The 22581-nt window shown below is 41.5% G+C and overlaps 1 protein-coding gene across 1 annotated transcript in view; it reads left to right on the top strand.

The window, feature by feature from the left end:
- The window catches only part of LOC129769908 (low-density lipoprotein receptor-related protein 1), a 274104-nt gene that overhangs the window by 211365 nt on the left and 40158 nt on the right, over positions 1-22581 (top strand). The window contains exons 7-9 of the mRNA XM_055772444.1: positions 18987-19259; positions 19333-21372; positions 21438-21645. Coding sequence (XP_055628419.1) covers positions 18987-19259; positions 19333-21372; positions 21438-21645 — 2521 coding nt within the window. The remainder of the gene's footprint in view (positions 1-18986; positions 19260-19332; positions 21373-21437; positions 21646-22581) is intronic.

Raw genomic sequence — 22581 nt, 5'->3', positions numbered from 1 at the left:
TCCCCCTACTCAATGAGTTTTAGGGGAAACTAGAAGAGTTTCCTCTAAAATTGGTCTGTGAGGTTATTTTTATATATAACTGATTGTATATTATTTCAATTTTTGTGTGTTCTTCATTTGCTATGATATCTGTATTTATTTATCTCAACTCCCTCAATTCTGAAATTCCGCAATTCCAAATGAAAAATAAAATTATCATATCTCCATAAAATTTTCCAAAACGCCTTATCGATAAACACTTTTACAGCTACAATAAAAATAGTTTTCTTTTCTTTTCAAATTTCTTCGAATAATACGTTTATTAATACTCCCCTATTTACTCTTTTAATTCATTCATCATATATTTGAAGGGTGTGTATACCTCTTCCATTAATTTTCTTCGCATTTATAGCGCTATTTCGTTTCATTCATATGTTTGATAATATAATTTTAACCCACATTTTAGTTACTCATGAACTTTTAAGTAAGTATTGGGACATACATGCCGTTACAGGAAAGAATTCCTGGTTTTCCAGCCCTTCGGTACATTCAAAAGCTATGATTGCGATTGATGGACACATTTTTGTTAAATTGGCTGTAGACATATATGGCTCAATCTTTTACTTTTTTTTAAATTCCACTTCGAAGTGTGTTTATTAAATTTGAAATCACACCTGTTTAAATCTCGATAAGTCCATTTCCCCAGATTGCCCTGTTCATACTTTTAAAGTATGGGAGACAGGAAAGTTTTTTCCAAACAAAATAAGCAGTTTTTACAGAATTGAAGAAATACTTTCAACTAATAATTTCCCTTCTTTGATTCATGTTTCTCAAGACTTGTTATCTTGTTATCCTGTAGCTTGTCTTTAGGTAGTATCATGTTTCCTATATTTAATAATTCCATTCATTGATTAGCCCTCGCCAGATTAATTTTATTGAACGATTAGTATATCCTTAATATCATTCAGTTTCAGTTGTTATTCATATAGAAATATGTATATATATTTTTTTCGTTTGTTAATCACAATTCACGCTAATTTGTCTTGCTTTTCTACATTCATTGTTAATCGAAAACCATCTTAAAAATTAGAAAATGAATTTCTAAACTTATCCATGTCCATGTTTCCACAACACTCGGCCTATTAACAGAATCGACTACTATTTCTCCTATAATAAAGTAGCTTCTTACCGCCTCCTTTGACCAACGGATGGTTTTCCATATTCACCCGTCTATCCACAGCTTCCAGATCTAGTGCAGCTGCCATAATTGCACTATTAGGTATTTATCAGCTGCTAGTTGTTTTTCCGCCGTTGTAGTTACCTCGACTTGTGTGAAGTTGGCGGCCAAAAACCAGCGGCTCGATATTCTGCTGCTCGAAGTTCACCCCGGTGCTGGTGTGGCTTATGTGTTCACTTCGATTACCAAGTCAAAAAGGTTTTGGTCGCACTAAATTTCCGGCAGTCTTACGACCTATCTAATAACTTCCTTTCCTCGAAACTCCGCTCAGCGTTGAACGGAGGACACTTTAGCCACCATTAGATTAACTTACTTGCGCAGTGGCATTTAATTTAATAATTATCTTTTCTTGTTTTGGTAAGCACTTTTTCGGTTCAACGTCACATTCTTTTTACTCTTTCGATCTCTTCATTTGCTTTAGCTTCGATCTCACATGCACCAACATGGGTCACAAAAAATAATTCGTGATAGCACAAAATTTCGTCCCTTCTGGCAGCAGCGGAACGCCAAAATACACAACAGCAGCAGTCAAAATTGAAACACTTCTATGGGTGGGCTGCTGTCCCCACTTGGACAGCATCCCACCGCTGTCACCAAATGTAACGCCCGAGCGGTCTGGGGCACTTTTCTTTTATGTTCTATCGAGAGAAACAACTGTTCTTCTCGATGTTCAACTATCAACTCCTTTATTTTTTCTCTCTAATCCTCGATCCCTCTGTGAGGATGTACAGAACTCTAAAAACGTTAGAACTAACTTACTGGCTACCTGCTATGTGTAGGGAATTTTCAACTTGCACAGTATGGAAAATTCCATCGTTCCTGTTGGAAAATCCTTGGTTGGATTCTCCCCTATCTTCAGTAGGAATCTTTCTTATTGTAAATACTTATTCATATTGAAATTATCTGAGATGTTCTATTCGTGGGAGAGGGTCACTGCACTAAACGTCTTCCTAAGACAGTTTGCATGTAAAATTTGCAATATAAAAGTTAGAGCAAAAAAATTGATGGTGACCCTAACGCAACTTAGAAAAAAAGCGCTATATTGTTTATTTCAAGAGATAGAAAAAGGGTTGCGCATTCGCTTAGTAAGCGATCGATCGTGAGTTCAAAACTCAGGGCCCTCATTGACCATCTTTGTGTTGTTACAGAATAGCTACGTCCACGCAACAATCATCAGCGATGGAGATCGATCCACGGTCGAAATAAGATCGATTCATCCATACAACTGCTCTGCTCTGCCAGACACATCGGGCTACTGTTCTATAAATAACTCAACAATGATCAAACAACTGTCTCCGCTGTCCGGTGGTCCAACTGGATAATGGAAGAACAGAAAGAATACCCTTACGCCTAAATGGCTACTGTGTGAATGTACCATATGTAATGGTATAGAAGGAATACTGGCGAATGGCAACTGTGTAATGTGCTAATTATAGATATGATAACCATGTGACATGTACACGATTAAAATTCGGCTCTGTTACAGCTAAAATGCTAATAAGCCTTAAAATAAATAAATGGGATAAAAAAAAAGAGATAGAAAAAAAAAACTTTGTTCTACAAATTTGCTTAAAATAACTGAGGCTAAAACATTGACGAACTATATCTACCTCTATCTATAAAGATAAGAAAGTTAGATTTCATCGGAAATTTGGTAACCCTATTTTTGATAACATCAAAATGAGCGCTTTATCATACACTGCGCTTCACAACTACTTTCTCTGAGTTTACAGAGATATGTAAGAAGTCGGTTGAATTGAAGTATATAGTGTAGGACATAATAACTATCTTCATTTATAAGACTGGTCATTTGAACTTTATTGTTGTGTTCATGTGAAACATTCAAAAAACTAAAATTTCAGTGTTTCATATCTATTGAACCAGATGGAAAAACTCTTACTTCTACACAAGATAAACGTCAGTTTCACATGAATTACAATATGTTCCTAATTCGTAGGCCATCTTTAGTTCTCAATCAGTTCAAATAACCCATTCGGGGCGGTTTCGACCAAGCTGCGCCGTGTTGTAGTGTGTATTTCGTTCTACGCAGAGGATACTGCTCGTTTAAGCTCTCCAAATCATTCATACTGCTTGTGAGCTGCATCTACTATTCGTACAATCACTCCTCATAAGTTCTTGATAGAGTTTTGATCTGGTAAACAAGCTGACCAGTCCAGAATCTGAAGCCCCTATTTATTAAACCATGCTATGCCTTCCCAGATTTTATAAATTGATGCCAAATTACCCAATTATCACGGTGCTTTTGATGCAAAAATAGAAGTAAATGATTCTAAAGTACTTCATTGCACTTCTGACTGTGCATTCGTGTTGATGAAAAGCTATCTGAACCAGGCCTTTCTGAAAATATTTTCTTCAAATCATCAAACTGCCACCTGCGAAGATACGAGTTTAAAAATTACATGACACGTTCCGTAAGTCCTTCCAGTATGAAGAAATTCTATTCAAGTTGAATTTCTATTTATCAGAAAAGCTCTCCTGAAATAGGGAAACCCACGGGATTAGCTTCCACATTAGTTTTTGGACCCGCAGCTTTGGAGATGGGATTTAAAGGTCCTGGGAGAATTTTCTCAAAAAGGCCTAGTTTAGATAGCTCACCATCAACACGAATGAACAGTAAGAAGTGCAATGAAGTACTTCAAAACCATTTATTTCTGTTTTTGCGTCAAAAAGGCGTTATAATTGGGTAATTTGGCATCAATTTATAAAATGCGGAAGTCTTGGCATGGTTTAATGAATAGGTGCTTCAGATTCTGGACTGGTCAGCTTGTTTACCAGATCAAAACTTTATCAAGATCTTATGAGGAGTGATTGTACGAATAGTAGATGCAGCTTACAAGCAGTATTAATGATTTGGAGAGCTTAAACGAGCAGTATCCTCTGCGTAGAACGAAATACACACTACAACACGGCGCAGCTTGGTCGAAACCGCCCCGAATGGGTTATTTGAACTGATTGAGAACTAAGGATGACCTGCGAATTAGAAACTTACTGTAATTCATATGAAATTGACGTTAATTTTGTAAAGGAGTGAGAGTTTTTCTATCTGGTTCTATAGATATTAAACACTGGAATTTGAATTTTTGAAAGTTTTACGCCTGGACACAACAATAAAGTTCGAATGACCAGTCTTATAAATGAAGTTAGTTATTATGTCCTACACTATATACTTCAACTCAACCGATTTCTTACATATCTCTGGAAACTCAGAAAAAATGAGTGGTTCTATAGTTGTGAAACGTAGTGTATGTAAAAACTTTGTCGAAGAAAATTTTTGTCTAGAGAATAAGCGTCGAGCTCTAGATGCTAATATGCACTTCCTGGACCATTGTGCACTAGTCCACACACTCTACGGACTTGTTTTGCTTTCATAATCTTTTTACATGGACTGAAGTGGAATTTGTCACTGGATAATACCACCAATCACAGATGTTCATTCATAATCTTGAAGATTTTTTGAAACAGTATCATGGCGTCGATGTCATTTGAGGGGCTTAGAATGCAAAGGGGTGTTAGTGACTTGATCGATTTCTTTTTATCGACTTTCTCTTTTGATCATAACACAATTGAAAACACATGCCAAGCTTATTTGACAATGTGAACGATAGGTCAGAACCTCAATTATCGGTTTCTATAGCAAAATCACATTGGGGCGTTTTTGTGCGCTAAGAAAAAGTTGATGGAGAGAAATCGATCAAATCACTTACACCCAGGGTTGGCAATTATAATTGAAAAAAAAATCAGGAAGAATAAAAAAAAATTAGGATAAATCAGGATAGCTCATATTGGGTTGTCCGAAAAGTTAATAACAAAATAACAAAAACATCATTTTCAATCAAAGCATTACAATTTAATTTTATATCCCTAGTTCAGTTTAATAATCTTTCGCCATCTTTCACATAGCTAAAATATTCTATCCTCCAAGAACATGTTTGCTTCCTCGTCGAAAACTGCGGCGACCCATACATGTGAAAAACAGGATGATTGGTAGTAGCGCATAATACAGAATCCATCCCAAATCCCAAATCCCAAGAAACAGAGTATATCTTGCTTCGGGCGAAAACCGGATACAGTAGAACCCCCATTATCCGCGAGCGGATGATCCGCGGTGCGGTTTATCCGCGAAAGTGAGTTCCATAGTAATTCTATGAACCTACCCTAAATTTGACAATGAGTGGTAGGTTTTTGTTCTTCTGTTTTGGTCATGACTTTCACATTATTTGACTACTGGTGTACACGACCTTACAGATGGATAGTTCAATGATTCCTGTATTGATAAAACATTATTTTCATACTGAAATGTCTGTTTTTTTGTGTTTGCACCTCATTTTTAGTCATTTGTTGTGTTATTCGCGATTTTCGTGATCCGCGGTGAGCTAGCCTGATAGCGCGGATAATCGGGGTTCCACTGTATGTAAAAAAATGAATAAGCATGGTATAAATCCTCGCATAAGCGGATATGCTAGTGTTTCGCCTGATTTTTTGATCGTTCTTCCAAAAAACCTAAAGCATCACTACAGCCAATTGCAGAGAAATCAATATTCAACTTTTCACTGAATCCATCGTCCATGCTTTGGAATGAATCTTTACTCGACAAATGTGGAAAGCATATCAGCAATTTTGCAATTTGAATTTTTCCTAATTTTTAAGATATTTAGCACGGTTATAGATATGTTTACCATAGTCCCATCATTAAAGTTGATTTTACTTTGAATCAGACGAACAAATTACACACAAAATCATTTTATATTGAATGTGGATTCAAAAAATTTCTCTTGAATAATTTTACACTCTGAAATGTATTCCTACATTAATAACTCTGGGGATACATCTACATACACATTATCCTCGATAAAGTCATGTTGTTCCTCAAATTTAATCTCGTTGTAATTTCATAAATTCGACAGACAATCTGGTTTCATGAAATTTTCTAGCACTGTTTTGAGGGTAGACAGTACAGAACAATTGAGGGCAGAGATAAAAAAGTTAAGTACAGCTTTGCGTCTAGAGAATTTAACTTAATGTAAGATACCAGTGCGAACCGGAAAACTATCATGACAGAAAACTTTGGCATGAAAACCGGTATATTTATAACGAATAATGTAAAGAGTTTAAAAATCAGGAAAAATCAGGATTATTTCAGAAAAATCAGGATAAATAAAGTGTTCGTCAGGATATCAGAGAGCGTGCTGAAAAGTCTGGGAAATCCTGAAAAATCAGGAAGGTTGGCATCCCTGCTTACACCCCTTGCATTCTAAGCCCCTCATTTAGCTTTCTCATAGACAGCCATGTTTTTGATGCCAACATCTAGCTGAGATGTAAGCACTTATAGTTTTTGAACCCCACTGATAACATTGATGTTGAACTGAAAACATAGGAAGAGATAGATGGTAGTAGGGCCCTTGCGTCATCAATCTGAGGGTGACACCGCACTATAGGAGATTTCCGTAAGCGGACAAACATGTTTTCATCATTTTTTCAACACTTCTCGTATTTGTTCTACTTGTTATGATTGAAACAAGTTGCTCAAAATCATATGTCACTATATTACGGTCGAATTTCGATAGAGGCGTGAAATTTTTATATGAAAAGAGAAAATTATACATGAATTTGTTCGGAATTCAGCCCCTCCCCCTTTTAGTGGCTGCCCTCTCACTTTTAATACGCTGTTGATCAACTATAATGTGTAAGGAACATGTATGCCACAGGTCAAAGCGTTCCAGAGATATGGTGGAAATCCATTATTTTTGCGTGAAATCCAAAACTTTATTTAATATGCTTTTTTTTTTTTTTTTTTATTAAATCGTTTATTTTTACAGGCTCAGTTACATAAGTTTAAAGGAGCCAAACTCCTATCTGTATAGTTACAAGTATACATAAACATTTTTTATTAATTCTAATGTTAATGAGGTAGAGAACCGATTACTCGCGGCTTGCTCGAGTTTAGAAGGGTGACATTTTGTTTCAGGAAAAGGATGGGATATAAGGATATGTTGACAATGTTCACACTCACATTCGCACTCACATTCATCATACTCAATTCTTAAGCCTATCTTATATCTAACATGTATTTACATTTCACCTTATTCTATTGTTAGTAAGAAGGGATTTGATTTCTCGCGAAGGAAAAGGAAAAGGAGAATATAAGGATATAAGGACAATCACACACGAAGATCGATAGCTTTTAGGAAGACATATATTTGGGACATGTAATCAAGGTCTAACCGAGCCAACACATCTCTCACCGGCACATTGGGCTGCCTTCCTCTAGCCCGAAGAGAGTTTTCTAAATTCGATCTGGCAACAAGATACTCCTCGCACGACCAAACAACGTGTTCGATGTCGTGGTAACCTTGGCCACAAGCACAGATATTGCCATCGGCAAGATTAAAACGAAAGAGTAGCGCGTCTAACGAACAGTGATTGGACATGAGTCGAGAGAAGGTGCGAATAAAGTCCCGACTTAAGTCCAGACTTTTGAACCATGGTTTGAGGCTAACCTTAGGGATAATCGAGTGAAGCCACCGACCCAATTCATCTTCGTTCCACTTACGTTGCCAGTTAACGACGGTATTTTTACGGACTAAAGAATAAAATTCATTGAAGGCGATTTGACGCTGATAAATATCGCCTTCAATTGCACCTACCTTTGCCAATGAGTCAGCCCTCTCGTTACCCGGAATTGAGCAATGTGAAGGGACCCAGACAAAGGTAATGACATAACAGCGTCTGGTTAAAGCACTCAAAATTTCTCGTATTCTCTCAAGGAAGTACGGCGAGTGCTTTTCCGGCCTCACTGAACAGCTATCAGAGCTAAGACTATCCGTTACAATGTAATAGTGTTCAACAGGTCGTGAGGCGACGCTGTCCAGCGCCCAATGTATTGCTGCCAATTCAGCAATATACACAGAGCAAGGATTCTGAAGACTGTGGGAGGTGCTAAAAATTTCGTTGAACACTCCAAATCCTGTGGACTCATTCATAGAGGACCCATCAGTAAAGTACATATTATCACAATTGACACGCCCATACTTTGCATTGAAGATCGTAGGAACGATCCCCGATCGATGATAATCTGGAATTCCATGGATTTTCTCCTTCATGAACAGATCAAAATGTACAGAGGAATTGATGTAGTCAGGAAAACAAACACGGTTGGGAGTATACGAAGAAGGATCAACCTGCATGGAGATGAATTCATGATATGAGCTCATGAATCCTGAATGAAAATTTAGCTCGATAAGCTGCTCAAAATTTCCGATCACCAATGGGTTCATAACCTTACACCGGATGAGGAACCGAAGCGATAATAAATTGAAGCGATCTTTTAGTGGGAGTAGGCCTGCCAAAACCTCGAGACTCATGGTATGCGTTGAGGGCATACATCCCAACGCAATACGGAGACAAAGATACTGAATTCGCTCGAGTTTAATGAGATGTGTTTTGGCAGCTGATTGAAAACAGAAACTGCCATACTCCATCACTGAGAGAATAGTTGTTCGATACAACATTATAAGATCTTCGGGATGGGCTCCCCACCAGGTGCCGGTAATTGTACGGAGAAAGTTTATTCTTTGTTGGCATTTTTTACTCAGATACCTAATATGGGCCCCCCAAGTACATTTGGAGTCGAACCAGACCCCAAGATACTTGAATGACATAGCATGAGTGATCGGTTTACCCAAAAGTTGAAGCTTTGGTTTTGCTGGTCTATGCTTCCTAGAAAAAACCACCATCTCTGTTTTCTCCGTGGAGAATTCGATCCCTAGCCCAATGGCCCAGGTTGAAAAATTGTTCAAAGTATCTTGTAAGGGTCCTTGCAGGTTGGATTCGTTTGATCCTACGACAGACACCACTCCGTCATCTGCAAGTTGTCTTAGGCTGCAATTTTGTGTAAGACAATTGTCGATGTCGCTTACATAGAAGTTGTACAAAAGGGGGCTTAAACATGAGCCCTGGGGGAGGCCCATGTAGGAGACCCGATTTACTGTCGAATCCCCGTGAGAAAAGTTCAACTGTTTCTCACAAAGCAAGTTATATAACATATTATTCAACAGAGGCGGCAGACCCCGAGAGTGTAATTTGTCTGACAAAACCTCTATTGAAACAGAATCAAAGGCCCCCTTTATGTCCAAGAATACTGAAGCCATTTGTTTTTTTTCGGCGTAAGCCATTTGAATTTCTGAAGAAAGCAACGCAAGACAATCATTCGTCCCCTTGCCCCTGCGGAACCCATATTGTGTATCTGAGAGTAGGCCATTCGTTTCAACCCATCGATCAAGGCGAAACAAGATCATTTTCTCCAACAATTTCCGTATACAAGACAGCATTGCTATTGGACGGTACGAATTGAAGTCGGATGCGGGTTTTCCGGGTTTTTGAATAGCTATAATTCGCACTTGTCTCCAATCATCTGGAACAATATTATGCTCCAGAAACCGATTGAATAAATTCAACAAGCGATGTTTCGCCACATCAGGGAGGTTTTTTAACAAGTTGAACTTAATTCTATCCGTTCCTGGAGCCGAATTGTTACAAGAAAGGAGAGCAAGAGAGAATTCTACCATCGAAAACTCGGAATCAAGATCGCACCTATCTTGTGGTATATCTCGAACAATTTTTTGCACAGGAACGGAATCGGGACAAACCTTCCGTGCAAAATTAAAAATCCATCGATGTGAATATTCTTCGCTTTCATTCGATGAAGAGCGATTTCTCATGTTTCGAGCCACTTTCCATAATTTTTTCATTGACGTTTCTCGTGACAAACCTCCCACGAAATTTCGCCAATAAGCACGTTTTTTCCCTTTGATCAAGTTTTTAAATTGATTTTCAAGGTCCAAATACGTTTGAAAATTCTCAATGGTTCCACGTTTCCGAAAAGCTTTAAATGCGTTCGATTTATCCTGATAAAGCTTGGAACATTGGCTATCCCACCATGGATTGGGAGGCCTTTGACGAAAAGTGGAGCCTGGGATGGGTTTCGTTTGAGCGCGAACCGCGCTGTCATATATCAAACGAGAAAGGAAGTTATACTCCTCCAATGGAGGCAAACCATCTCTGGAATTGATGGCTAGAGCAATCGCGTCCGCATATTTTTTCCAGTCAATGTGTCTTGTGAGGTCATATGCCATGTTTATAGATTCAGAAGAATTCGACCCAATGGTGATGGAAATTTTGATTGGCAAGTGATCACTACCGTTGGGGTTCTGGATTACATTCCACTTGCAATCTAACGATAGTGAATTCGAGCAAAGCGAGAGGTCAAGAGCACTTGGGTTAGCAGGAGGTTTAGGAACACGTGTTGTTTCCCCAGTATTCAAAACGGTCATATTGAAGCTGTTACAAAGGTCATATATCATCGATGAACGATTGTCGTCGTACTGTTCCCCCCAGGCAGTTCCGTGAGAGTTGAAGTCTCCCAAGATCAATCGTGGCTCAGGAAGGAGTGAGCACATGTCAACAAGTTGCTTGCGGCTAACCGCAGCTCTCGGAGGCCAATACAAGCTGACAATACAAAGGTCTTTGCCTCTGATGTTTGCATGACAAGCAACAGCTTCGATCCCCCCAATAGGTGGAAGGTCAATTCTAAAAAATGAGTGGCACTTATTGATCCCCAATAGCACCCCTCCGTATCTGTCAACACGGTCCAAGCGTATAATATTAAAATCGTGGAAAGAGATATCATCTCGCGAAGAAAGCCAAGTTTCGGACAGAGCAAAAACGTCACAATTGAAGTTATGAATTAAAAATTTGAATGTATCCAATTTAGGGATAAGACTACGACAATTCCACTGTAAAACAGTGATATCTCCGACCTCTCTATTTGAATTAGACATCAAGAGAGATAATCATTGCAAGGAGGGGCCATGTTTGCATCAATTGTTGCAAAATTGTCTTTAATACTGGAAGCATTGAAATGACAATGGTTCTGATGGAGTCGGAAACATTAAAACACTTGAAGATTTGGTCCAAAAGGTCAGACAACTTTATAAATCCCGATTGGGGAGTTGAGCTGGACGGAAAAATAGGGACATTTGGGGTTTTTGATGTCCCCTCGAGTGCTGGGTCGTTCGAAGGTGAACTATTCCCACGGAAGCCAGGAGGAACCTGATTTTGCTTGTCCGCTGCACTCGATTTTTTAGGCATGCTAACAGGAGGTATAACCGGAGGGGCTTGTCCTTGAACTTTGGGAGTGGTCACATTTTTGCGCCGGGGATTCCCTTGGAAAATGAACGGTGTGCCCCCGTTAGCTGTGTCCGCTTCCATTTCGTCAACGGGTAACGTGGCGAAGACATTTTGTGTGATGATTGGTTGTTGTTGTTGGGCCAGTGGAGAAGCGCCCTTTAAAATATCCGCAAAAGTGCGTTTCGAGCGTTCCTTCAAAGAGCGCTTCTGTTTCTCCCAGCGACTCTTGTAAGTTTCACAAACTGAGAGCTCGTGTGGGGATCCCCCGCAATATGGACATTTATGCTCAGTCGCACTGCAGGATTTCCCCTCATGTTGCTCTCCGCAAGTGGCACAGCGCTCCTTGTTGGCACAATAATCTGAAGTGTGACCAACTGACTTGCATTTTTGGCAAGTCATGGGCTTTGGCACGAAGAGTCGCACAGGCAGTCTTAATTTGCCCACCATGACGTAGTCAGGGAGAGCGGAACCAGCAAAAGTTACTCGAAACGAGTCTGACGGCGTGAATTTAGTTTTTCCCTTTTCTTGGGATACTTTCCCTAGTTGGCGGCTGTCCAAAATTTTAACGCCCACCAACGGGAGTCTTTTAAATTTACCAACTCCTTCCTTTATCATTTCACACGTCAGACCCGTTTCAGTTATCACCCCCGAGATTTCTACGTCATGGGAAGGCACGTAGACACGATACTCTAGGGAGAATCTCTCGTCGATCACAACTGCATTTGCGTGTTTCCGATCACTCACGACAACACGCAGTTTGTTCGGTCTAACCTTAGAGATTTCGACCACGGAGGAATAATATCTTGCCAGATCTTTCGAAACCTGAATGACATTGATGGATTTTCCGTTCGGTTTGGGCCGGAAAAAAACAACCCATGGGCCAGCTCCAGGTGAATCTTCTGGATAGACCTTGACACGAGGAGAGGAAGCAACTGAGGGGGAGGTCGAGGTCGATTGTTGAGCGGGAGCGGGATCAGTAGGGCTGGGAGGCAAGTTCGGGAGTTGAGCGGAAACGGGAGCGGGAGAATGAGGGGGTGAAGAGGAAAGGTTTGCAAATTTTCTTGAGGGAGGCTTGTTGAGGTGAGTTAACTCTTCCTGTAAAGAGACATCTTCTGAGGGGGGAACGCGTTTAAGCGACTTCCCAGCACCCGTAGCTGGGGAGGGGGAGACAGTGGATTCGATATCCATGTCAACGCTTTCTTCCCCTTCTGCCATTTAAAATGGCAGATGTACACTTTCTTATAATTTTTGCAATTTTTTTTTATAATTCCTTAACCTAATAACCTTAACCTATTAATTTGAGTATACTTATTATGCACACCAGTGCGGATTATTTATAACGGTGCTGCGTGTTGATCGTTCGGTACAGCTGAACCCGTGTATCGCACCACGCGGTGATGATGTCGAAGACGGTGCTACGGCGATAACACACCAGCACTCAGCGCTCGCGTGCAGCGTTTCTTCCTCTCGCTTGTTGTGTCTGCTTCAATGAATTCACAGGGAATCCCGTTAGTGTCCAACACTCACTTCACCAGCCACGAAAATAACGGTATCACTTCAACGATGGACGATAACGATATAAAACCGTCCGGCGGCTTCGAGCTTAGGAAGACGAATGGAGTGCTAATATGCTTTATTTAATATCAAATTGTCCGATTTGGGTCAAATGAGAACCGCTTTGTTATAAAATTTGTTGCCATTCTAAAGGTAGCTTCATCATGTATCTCTCACAAAAGTCTTGGTCTTTATTGGTCTTAATTCTAGCAATCGATTTTTACAATCTTCTATTGATGCCATTTTCTTACCACTCAGGAAGTTTTGCAATGCGAGAAAAAAATGGTAATCGCTTGGTGCCAGGTCCGGACTATATGGTGGGTGCTTTAGAACATCCCAATCAAACTCCTGGAGTTCCTGGCGAGTCATTATAGACATGTGTGGCATGATGGAACACAACACATCTTCTGTTGGTTACGTTTCTGGTCAATCGCTAGCTTCAAACAGCCAAACAGAAAAAAATAGTTTTTTTAAAGTTTGCTCAAAATTGCAGAGATAGTTCACCAGCCAAAAGAATTAGCCTCTAATTTTTATAAAAGCGACATTTGCCTTTATTTTTATTTTCAAACATTTTCAGCGGCAATTAAAAATTTGAAGGATTTCCAACTATGTGATGAAAATAATAAAGGGTGTGTCACATCGAATTGCATCACGGAAAAAACGCTGTAGAAATTCGCCCAGTAGACCGATCCTTTTGAAAATTTTAGACAGTAAAATAAAAACTATAAAACAACTTTTGGCATTTTCTTTTTATTCATACTTCGAGCCCAAGCCCGTATTCTCGCACCTTCCTCTTTACCCCGTCCATAAGGTTCTGTACAACGTCAGGTTTTAGTTTTTTTTTGAACAGAAATCCATTTTCTCTTGAAGTCCGCCTCCGATTTGACAACTTTTGGGTTCTTCCGGAGGGCCTGCTTCATAATCGCCCAATATTTCTCTATTAGGCGAAGCTCCGGCGCGTTGGGCGGGTTCATTTCCTTTGGCACGAAGGTGACCCCGTTGGCTTCGTACCACTCCAACACGTCCTTGGAATAGTGGCACGAAGCGAGATCCGGCCAGAAGATGGTCGGGTCCTCGTGCTGCTTCAATAGTGGTAGTAAGCGCTTCTGTAGGCACTCCTTAAGGTAAACCTGCCCGTTTACCGTGCCGGTCATCACGAAGGGGGCGCTCCGCTTTCCGCAAGAGCAGATCGCTTGCCACACCATGTACTTTTTGGCAAACTTGGATAGTTTCTGCTTGCGAATCTCCTCCGGAACGCTGAATTTGTCCTCTGCGGAGAAGAACAACAGGCCCGGCAGCTGACGAAAGTCCGCTTTGACGTAGGTTTTGTCGTCCATTACCAGGCAATGCGGCTTCGTCAGCATTTCGGTGTACAGCTTCTGGGCTCGCGTCTTCCCCATCATGTTTTGCCTTTCGTCGCGGTTAGGAGCCTTCTGAACCTTGTATGTACGCAGGTCCTCCCGCTGCTTGGTCCGCTGGACGAATGAACTTGACAAATTCAGCTTATTGGCGACATCCCGGACCCGGATCACGTCTAAACTGCTTAACTACGCGCTTGTGATCTTTTTCACTGACGGAGCATCCATTTTTGCCGTTCTTCACCTTCCGGTCGATGGTTAGGTTCTCGAAGTATCGTTTTAGTACTCTGCTGACCGTGGATTGGACGATTCCCAGCATCTTACCGATGTCCCGATGTGACAACTCCTAATTTTATCGATCGCTAATGAATCAAGCTTTCGTGAGTCAGTCAATATTTCGTATGACCTCACGAAGAATATTGACTGGAGAACATTTGCGGAAATAATATCTGAAGCAATTGTTTCAATGCATGAACTTCCTCCACTCGAAGAGTATAACTTTATATCGAGTTTGATTTACGAAAGCGCACTTCAAGCTCAAAAGAAACGTGTACCGGCTACCACTTTCCGACGTCGTCCTCCATCACTTTGGTGGGACAGGGAGTGTTCAAAGGTCTACCTTGAAAAATCATCCGCTTTCAAAAAATTCAGGAAAACTGGATTAGTGGAATGGTTTCTAAAGTACCAAGCTCTAGAAGCCAAACTAAAAGGTTTGGTTAAAGCAAAAAAGCGTGGATATTGGCGGAAGTTCGTCAATGGTTTGTCAAGGGAGACCGCTATGAGCACTCTTTGGAATACGGCTAGGAAAATGCGTGGCTGGAACCAAACAAACGAAAGTGAGGAATACTCTGACCGTTGGATTTTTAACTTTGCAAGGAAGGTTTGCCCCGACACCGTTCCTGCACAAAACGTCGTACGCGACATTCCACTTCAAAGCGATTATGAGAATTTTTCGATGGTGGAATTCTCAATTGCCCTTCTCTCATGTAACAATTCAGCTCCGGGGTCGGACAAGATTAAATTCAACTTGTTGAAGAATCTTCCCGACTTGGCAAAACAGCGTTTGCTGAACTTGTTCAACAAGTTTCTGGAGCTGAATATTGTCCCGCATGACTGGAGACAAGTGAGAGTGATAGCCATACGGAAACCCAACAAGCCGGCTAGCGATCACAACTCGTATAGGCCGATTTCAATGTTATCCTGTATTCGTAAATTGTTAGAGAAAATGATTCTACTTCGTTTGGACAAGTGGGTCGAAACGAACAATTTGCTGTCAAATACGCAGTTTGGCTTCCGCCGAGGTAAAGGGACAAATGATTGTCTCGCGCTGCTATCTTCTGAAATCCAAATCGCATTTGCTCGCAAAGAACAAATGGCTTCCGTTTTTCTCGATATCAAAGGGGCATTTGATTCAGTTTCCATGGAAATTCTCTCAGAGAAACTTCATAATCGTTGACTTTCACCAATTCTGAATAATTTCCTGTACAATTTACTGTCAGAAAAGCACATGATTTTCTCTCATGGCAGCTCGAAATCTTCTCGTTACAGTTTTATGGGCCTACCACAAGGTTCCTGCCTAAGCCCCCTCTTGTACAGTTTTTACGTCAATGATATGGATGATTGTCTAACTAGAGACTGCACGTTGAGACAACTTGCAGACGGGTACTAATCCCGTCGTTCTGCAAAAGTCGTTGCAAGATACCCTGAACAATCTGTTCACGTGGGCCCTCAAGCTGGGTATCGAATTCTCTACGGAGAAAACTGAAATGGTCGTTTTTTCTAGGAAGCACGAACCCGCCCAATTCCAGCTTCACCTATCCGGCAAAACGATCCAACACTCTATGTTTTTCAAATACCTGGGTGTATATTTTGATTCTAAGTGTACCTGGGGGAGACACATTGCGTATTTGAAACAGAAATGCCAGCAAAGAATCAATTTTCTCCAAACAATTACCGGAACATGGTGGGGTGCCCATCCAGGAGACCTCATCCAGTTGTACAAAACAACGATATTATCAGTGTTAGAATATGGCAGTTTTTGCTTCCGATCAGCTGCCAGGATTCATATTCTCAAGCTGGAGAGAATACAATATCGTTGCTTGCGTATAGCCATGGGGTGTTTGCATTCGACACATACGATGAGTCTCGAAGTTTTGGCAGGAGTACCCCCGCTTACTCTTCGGTTCACAGAATTATCCTCCAGATTTCTCATCCGTTGCAAGATCATGAATCCATTGGTGATTGATAACTTCGAAAATCTACTACAATTGAATCCTCAGTCAAGTTTTATGTCTTTATACCATGAGTACCTTACCCGTGCACGTGCACCCTTCACCAGGCATCTCCAACCAAGTTTGCTTCCCATACTTCTGCAATTCCTCTGTCATTTTTGATCTGTCCATGCGACAAAAAATCCATGGAATCCCAGATCACCTACGCTCCGATTCTATTCCGCCGATATTTTCGGCAGAATATGGGAAAGTAAGATCTGATAAAATGTTCTTTACTGACGGTTCATTCATAAACGGGTCCACTGGCTTCGGCATCTTCAATGAAAATTCCAGTGCCTCTTTCAAACTCAAAGATCCTTGTTCCGTGTATGTCGCTGAACTGGGTGCGATATATTACGCATTAGGGATCATTGAAACATTGCCCATCGACCACTATTTTATTTTTTCAGACAGTCTCAGCTCAATAGAGGCAATCCGCTCAATGAAAGTTGATAAATGCTCATCTTATTTCCTAACAAGAATAAGACAACTATTGAGTGTTTTGGTCGAAAAATTATTCAAGATTACCTTAGCATGGGTTCCCTCTCATTGCTCGATACCGGGGAATGAGAAAGCGGACTCGCTAGCTAAGGTGGGCGCTTCAGAAGGCACACTTTTTGAAAGGCAAATTGCTTATAATGAATTTTTCCACATTCCTCGTCAGAATACGCTCGTAAGTTGGCAGCGCATGTGGAGTGAAGATGAGTTCGGTCGTTGGTTACACACGATTATCCCTAAGGTCTCGACGAGTGCATGGTTCAAGGGATTGAATGTAGGTCGTGATTTCATTCGCGTGATATCTCGGCTTATGTCCAATCACTACAACCTAAACGCGCATCTCTATCGCATTGGGCTCGCAGCAAACAATCTTTGTGATTGTGGCGATGGCTACCACGACATCGAGCATGTTGTCTGGTCGTGTATCCCGTTCCATGCTGCTCGCTCTCAGCTCTCTAGAGTACTGAGAGCACAAGGCAGACAATCGGATATCCCCGTCCGGGATGTCTTAGGTAGCCGTGATCCTGATCTTCTGCTTCATCTATACCTGTTCCTCAGAAACGCCGATGTCAACGTTTAATGATGTTTCCTTCGTTGTGTCCTCGTTTCATATCCCTCCTATCCGATCGATAAACTTTTACTTAGTCGCGGCAATACATACACACACTCTTTACAGATGCACGGGCCGAAGGTTGTGCAGTCCACTGATCATTCAACAAGAGCCAAAGGTTGTACCGCTTATGACAACTCTACACGAGCTGATGATTGCGCCGGCTAGTGACCATTCTATCCTGGATTCCTCGGGTCGAGAAAGACGCACCACGCTAGATATGGGGTACAGACTAGGGGGGCGTTGCTGATTAATGGTCAGCTGCATCCCAATAGCAGGTCTCCCGTGTCGGGCACACGTACAGAGCATCGAAGACTGCAACATACCAATTATGAGAACACTTGTAATACTAACCTCGAGCCAGCCGCGAGTAATCGGTTACATATTACTAACATAGTTGTAAGCAAACATTGTAGAAAAATTGAACTCCCGGCCCCGTTAGGCTGACGCCATATGAGCCTTAATAAAATATATATTTTGGATAAAAAAAAAAAACTCCGGATTCTCGAAATGAGTGCACAGGATTAATTCACGACGCTCTTTTTCGTTCGACGACATTTTTCCAAATTTACGAAAAATTGACAGTGAAGTATGGCCAACGTGATCTATACACTCTTATCTGATTATAAGCGAAAGCTGAAGATATAATTCCTAAAAATTAAATTTCTACAGCGTTTTTTCCGTGATGCAATTTGATGTGACACACCCTTTACAATGGGGAAAACTGAGGGGATTCAACCCATGACCGAAGGAGGACTTGATTCTCAATCAAAGCCTGGCAAATTAAGCTAGTATTTTTATAAATTTATAGTTCATTCAAACTAAAGAAGATAAGCCCTTTTAATAAGTTGATCGTGAAATATACAGAAATTGTCTTAGATGGCAAGTTTCAACCATATTAGAAAGGAAAAAAAACCTTAAAGTAGGATAAAACAAATTTTATTATCAAGTATATTTGTTGAAAATATTTTTTGATTTTGTATATTTTCTATAAGGATACACACAATTTTTTTCACTTTTTTTTATATAGAAATATAGAAAAACAAATCGGTGACATTCACTTCTTCGATTTTTGTCCGCCTGAAATCCCACAGTGGGACCGCTTCCTCGCCCCCCGTACACTACGCCACTGATCACACTCTAAACTAGTTTTACCCATATTTCATCAATTTTAACCCATTCAATAAAAAGTATCAGTAATAAAGTGTTGCATTCTTTTCGAGTACAATCTTCAAGAGTCATACTTCGAATCACATTATTTCTCTGTTTCCAAGATCTTTAGTATGTGACGGAACGGTGAACTGCATCGACGAAACGGATGAGGATTACACCAACTGTCCGAACATGACCTGTATCGACAACTTCTTCCAGTGCGACATCAGCCGCCGGTGTATTCCGAAGAGTTGGGTCTGTGATCGGCACCCGGACTGCGGTCCGAACGATCATTCCGACGAACCGGACAACTGCCACAAGTGTGAGGAGTTTGAATGCAAAAATGGCGCCTGCGTTTCGTTCGAACTGCTCTGCGACGGAGAGAACAATTGCGGGTAAGCGCAGCGAATCCGCATCGGTGTCCGAAGGGAAGTAATCGAATGTCTTACGCCAGCGTTTCTTTTTCAGTGATCACTCGGACGAGACCCAGTGTGATGTGGAGTGCAAAGCGAATGAGTTCTACTGCAGTCCGTACGGTTGCATCGATCGATCCCAGATGTGCGATCCGAAGTTGAACTGCTTGAATGCGTTCAGCGATTGCGAACAGCGGGGACACGAGAATGGGACCGTCAATGGGACTGTGATATTCCCGTCCGGACCTATCAAGACGGAAACGGAACTGATTGCGCAGTGCGAGCAGGACGTTAGCGTTGTGTGTGGGATGGACAAGGAGTGCATTAAGGTTTATCATAAGCTCTGCCAGAGTGTGAAGCTTCCAGTGTACAACGAGACGGTGGTTTGTCTACATCCGGACCGTATTTGCAGGGTAACGAATACTTGTATTAAAGTGGAGCAGCTGTGCGATGGAAGAATGGATTGCCCGGATAACATGGACGAAGGATTTCGTTGCAAGGACAAGCTCTGTGATAGTGAGGCGGAGTGTTCCCACACCTGTCACAACGCTCCGGAAGGTTTTGTATGCTCGTGTCCGGATCAGTTGTTTCTACAGCCGAATGGGAAGGAGTGCTTGGCTGATCACGCCTGTGAGCACTGGGGCACGTGTTCACAGATCTGCATCCCGAATGGAAAGCACTATCGGTGCAGTTGCAACGAAGACTACACTCTGACCTTCGACAAATTCACTTGTCGAAGCAACAACCCGGATGCACCGAATGTTATCTTCAGCAATAGGCAGGAGATTCGAGGGGTTGATTTGAACACTTTGGCGGTGAAGAACCTCTACACTTCGCTACGAAACACGATCGCGTTGGATTTTCTGTGGAAGAATGATTCGGTTCAGATCTTCTGGACCGATGTGCTCGATGATAAGATCTTCTGCGGTACGCTCTTTGGTGACTCGTTGAGTAATGTCGAGGCGGTTGTCCAGTCGGGACTTTCGACTGCCGAGGGGCTGGCAGTTGACTGGATTGGAATGAATCTCTACTGGATCGATAGCAATTTGGATCAAATCGAGGTTGCGAAGATTAATGGTAGCTTCCGGAGAACGTTGGTCGCCGGGGATATGGTGAACCCAAGAGCGATAGCTCTCGATCCTATGGAAGGATTGCTTTTCTGGACCGATTGGGAGAAGGATGCTCCACGGATAGAACGCTGTACCATGGCGGGTGAGTTCCGCATGACAATCAAGTACGTGGAGTCGGGAGGTGGCTGGCCAAATGGTATAACGCTCGATTACATCCTGAAGCGAGTCTACTGGATAGATGCACGTTCCGATTCTATCCACACAACAAACTATGATGGCGAAGATCATCACGAGGTCATTAAGGATCAGGAAGTGCTCTCTCATCCCTTCAGTATCACTTTGTTCGACAACTATGTCTACTGGACCGACTGGCGCACCAATTCCGTGATCCGAGCCAATAAATGGAATGGATCCGACGTAACCGTAATCCAGCGGACCCAAAGCCAACCATTCGGCATCCAAATCCTTCACTCTAGCCGACAACCCAACAATCGCTCCCATAATCCCTGCGCTCAAAACAATGGCAATTGTTCGCATCTGTGTCTGCTCAGTGTTAACGAAACGTACCAATGCGCATGTCCGCACGTGATGCGTTTGAACGAAGACAAGAAGCACTGCATCGCGAACGAGCAGATCCTGTTGTTCGTTATGTCCACCGAAATTCGGGGAGTCGATCTACAGCAACCCAACCATTACACCATCCCAACCATAAGCCATCAAACGCAAGTCGTCCAACCGGCCGTGCTGGACTATGACATTGCAGAGGCTCGGCTCTACTGGAACGATATCCAGCTGAACGAGATCAAATCATCCTCGCTTGCAACGGGCCCGATCGAGACGATTCTGGATACGGATATTTCCCATTCGCTCGGCTTCGCCGTCGATTGGATTTCGAGACTGTTGTATGTGTCAGCTGGGGCGGAGACCAACAGCCGCATCCTGGTGTGCAACATGAAGGGTGAGTTCATCTCTGAGATACTGAAGGATCTGCCACTGGTGAACAGTTTGGTGGTGCATCCGTCCAAGTGAGTTGAAGCGTGTAATGTGATGTTATGAGATTTATCATTATAATTATTATTTGCTTTTACAGAGGTCTACTATACTTCGCAACAACGAACGAATCGCCAAAGCTGTATGAACTGTATTACAGCCGCATGGATGGTTCGGAGAAGCAGTTGATCAGCAATTCCACCTTTTACCCGATGGAGAGCCTCGTTATGGACTTCGAAACGGAGCGTCTTTACTACATCACGTCGAAAATAGGAGAGATTTATTACTATGACATAGGCAGCGGCAAAGTAAGTTTCACTTTTCTATATACAATTCGTCGAATCGAAATTTATCCTATAGAATACGAATTTCCATAAATTATATTCGAGAAACTTTAGAAGCGGCTCAGTATTGATTTATGAACTGTTTTTGTTCACAATTTTCAAATTTAACCTCAATACTAACACAGTCAAACCTGTTTTTGTGCGCTTTTTATATGTGCGAATTTTTTTGTGCGATTTTCTTTATAAAAAACGAAAACGCGACATGTCTGAATGTAGGAAATCGCACGTTGATAATGAATGGAATCATTGGGATTTGGGTTATTCACTTAATGAACTTTTTTATGCAGTTTTAATTTAATTTTTTTTTTAAATTATATAGCGAAAATTATTTTTTAAAGCTACTGGCTAAGTTCCCTCGCACAAAAACAGCTTTGCCTGTAATAGTAATTATTACTAAAAATTTTACCTCCGTTTGGATATGTTTTCCGACCTGGTCCAATGTTTCTTGGGAGCTCGTGTGCTGTTGACCCATGTTTTCCATAAATGAAGACGCATCAATTGGAAGTACTGTGAACAAGGTCCAACATTTTCGAAAACGAAACAAGAAAATCAACTCTCCTCTCGTTCGCTTTGCTTCGAGCAGGACTGCTTCCAGAAACGTCCATCTCTTTCTTGCTAATGGGTCACATGGAACGCTAAGCTTGAGTCAATTAAACATTTCTCTGTTGTGAAAAATCTTACTAAAACTTGAGTCACTTACTATCTGTACGTGAAAAAGAGAACAATCTCGGAACCATGTTGTGTACTCAAAATGGAGGTTATTTTTTCCACTTTGAAGGAAAAATAGCGAAAGAAATATTCCGATTTGGTTGCGATGAAACCTCGAACTTGTCTTCGAATACCACTTATCATATTTCGGACACTCTGGGCCTGATCACGAACATCACTGCCACATACGAT

This window comes from Toxorhynchites rutilus, chromosome 2 (genome assembly GCF_029784135.1).
Source record: "Toxorhynchites rutilus septentrionalis strain SRP chromosome 2, ASM2978413v1, whole genome shotgun sequence".
Classification (NCBI taxonomy): domain Eukaryota; kingdom Metazoa; phylum Arthropoda; class Insecta; order Diptera; family Culicidae; genus Toxorhynchites; species Toxorhynchites rutilus.
Note: the sequence above shows the minus strand (reverse complement) of the source record. Positions and strands in the feature narration are given on the sequence as shown.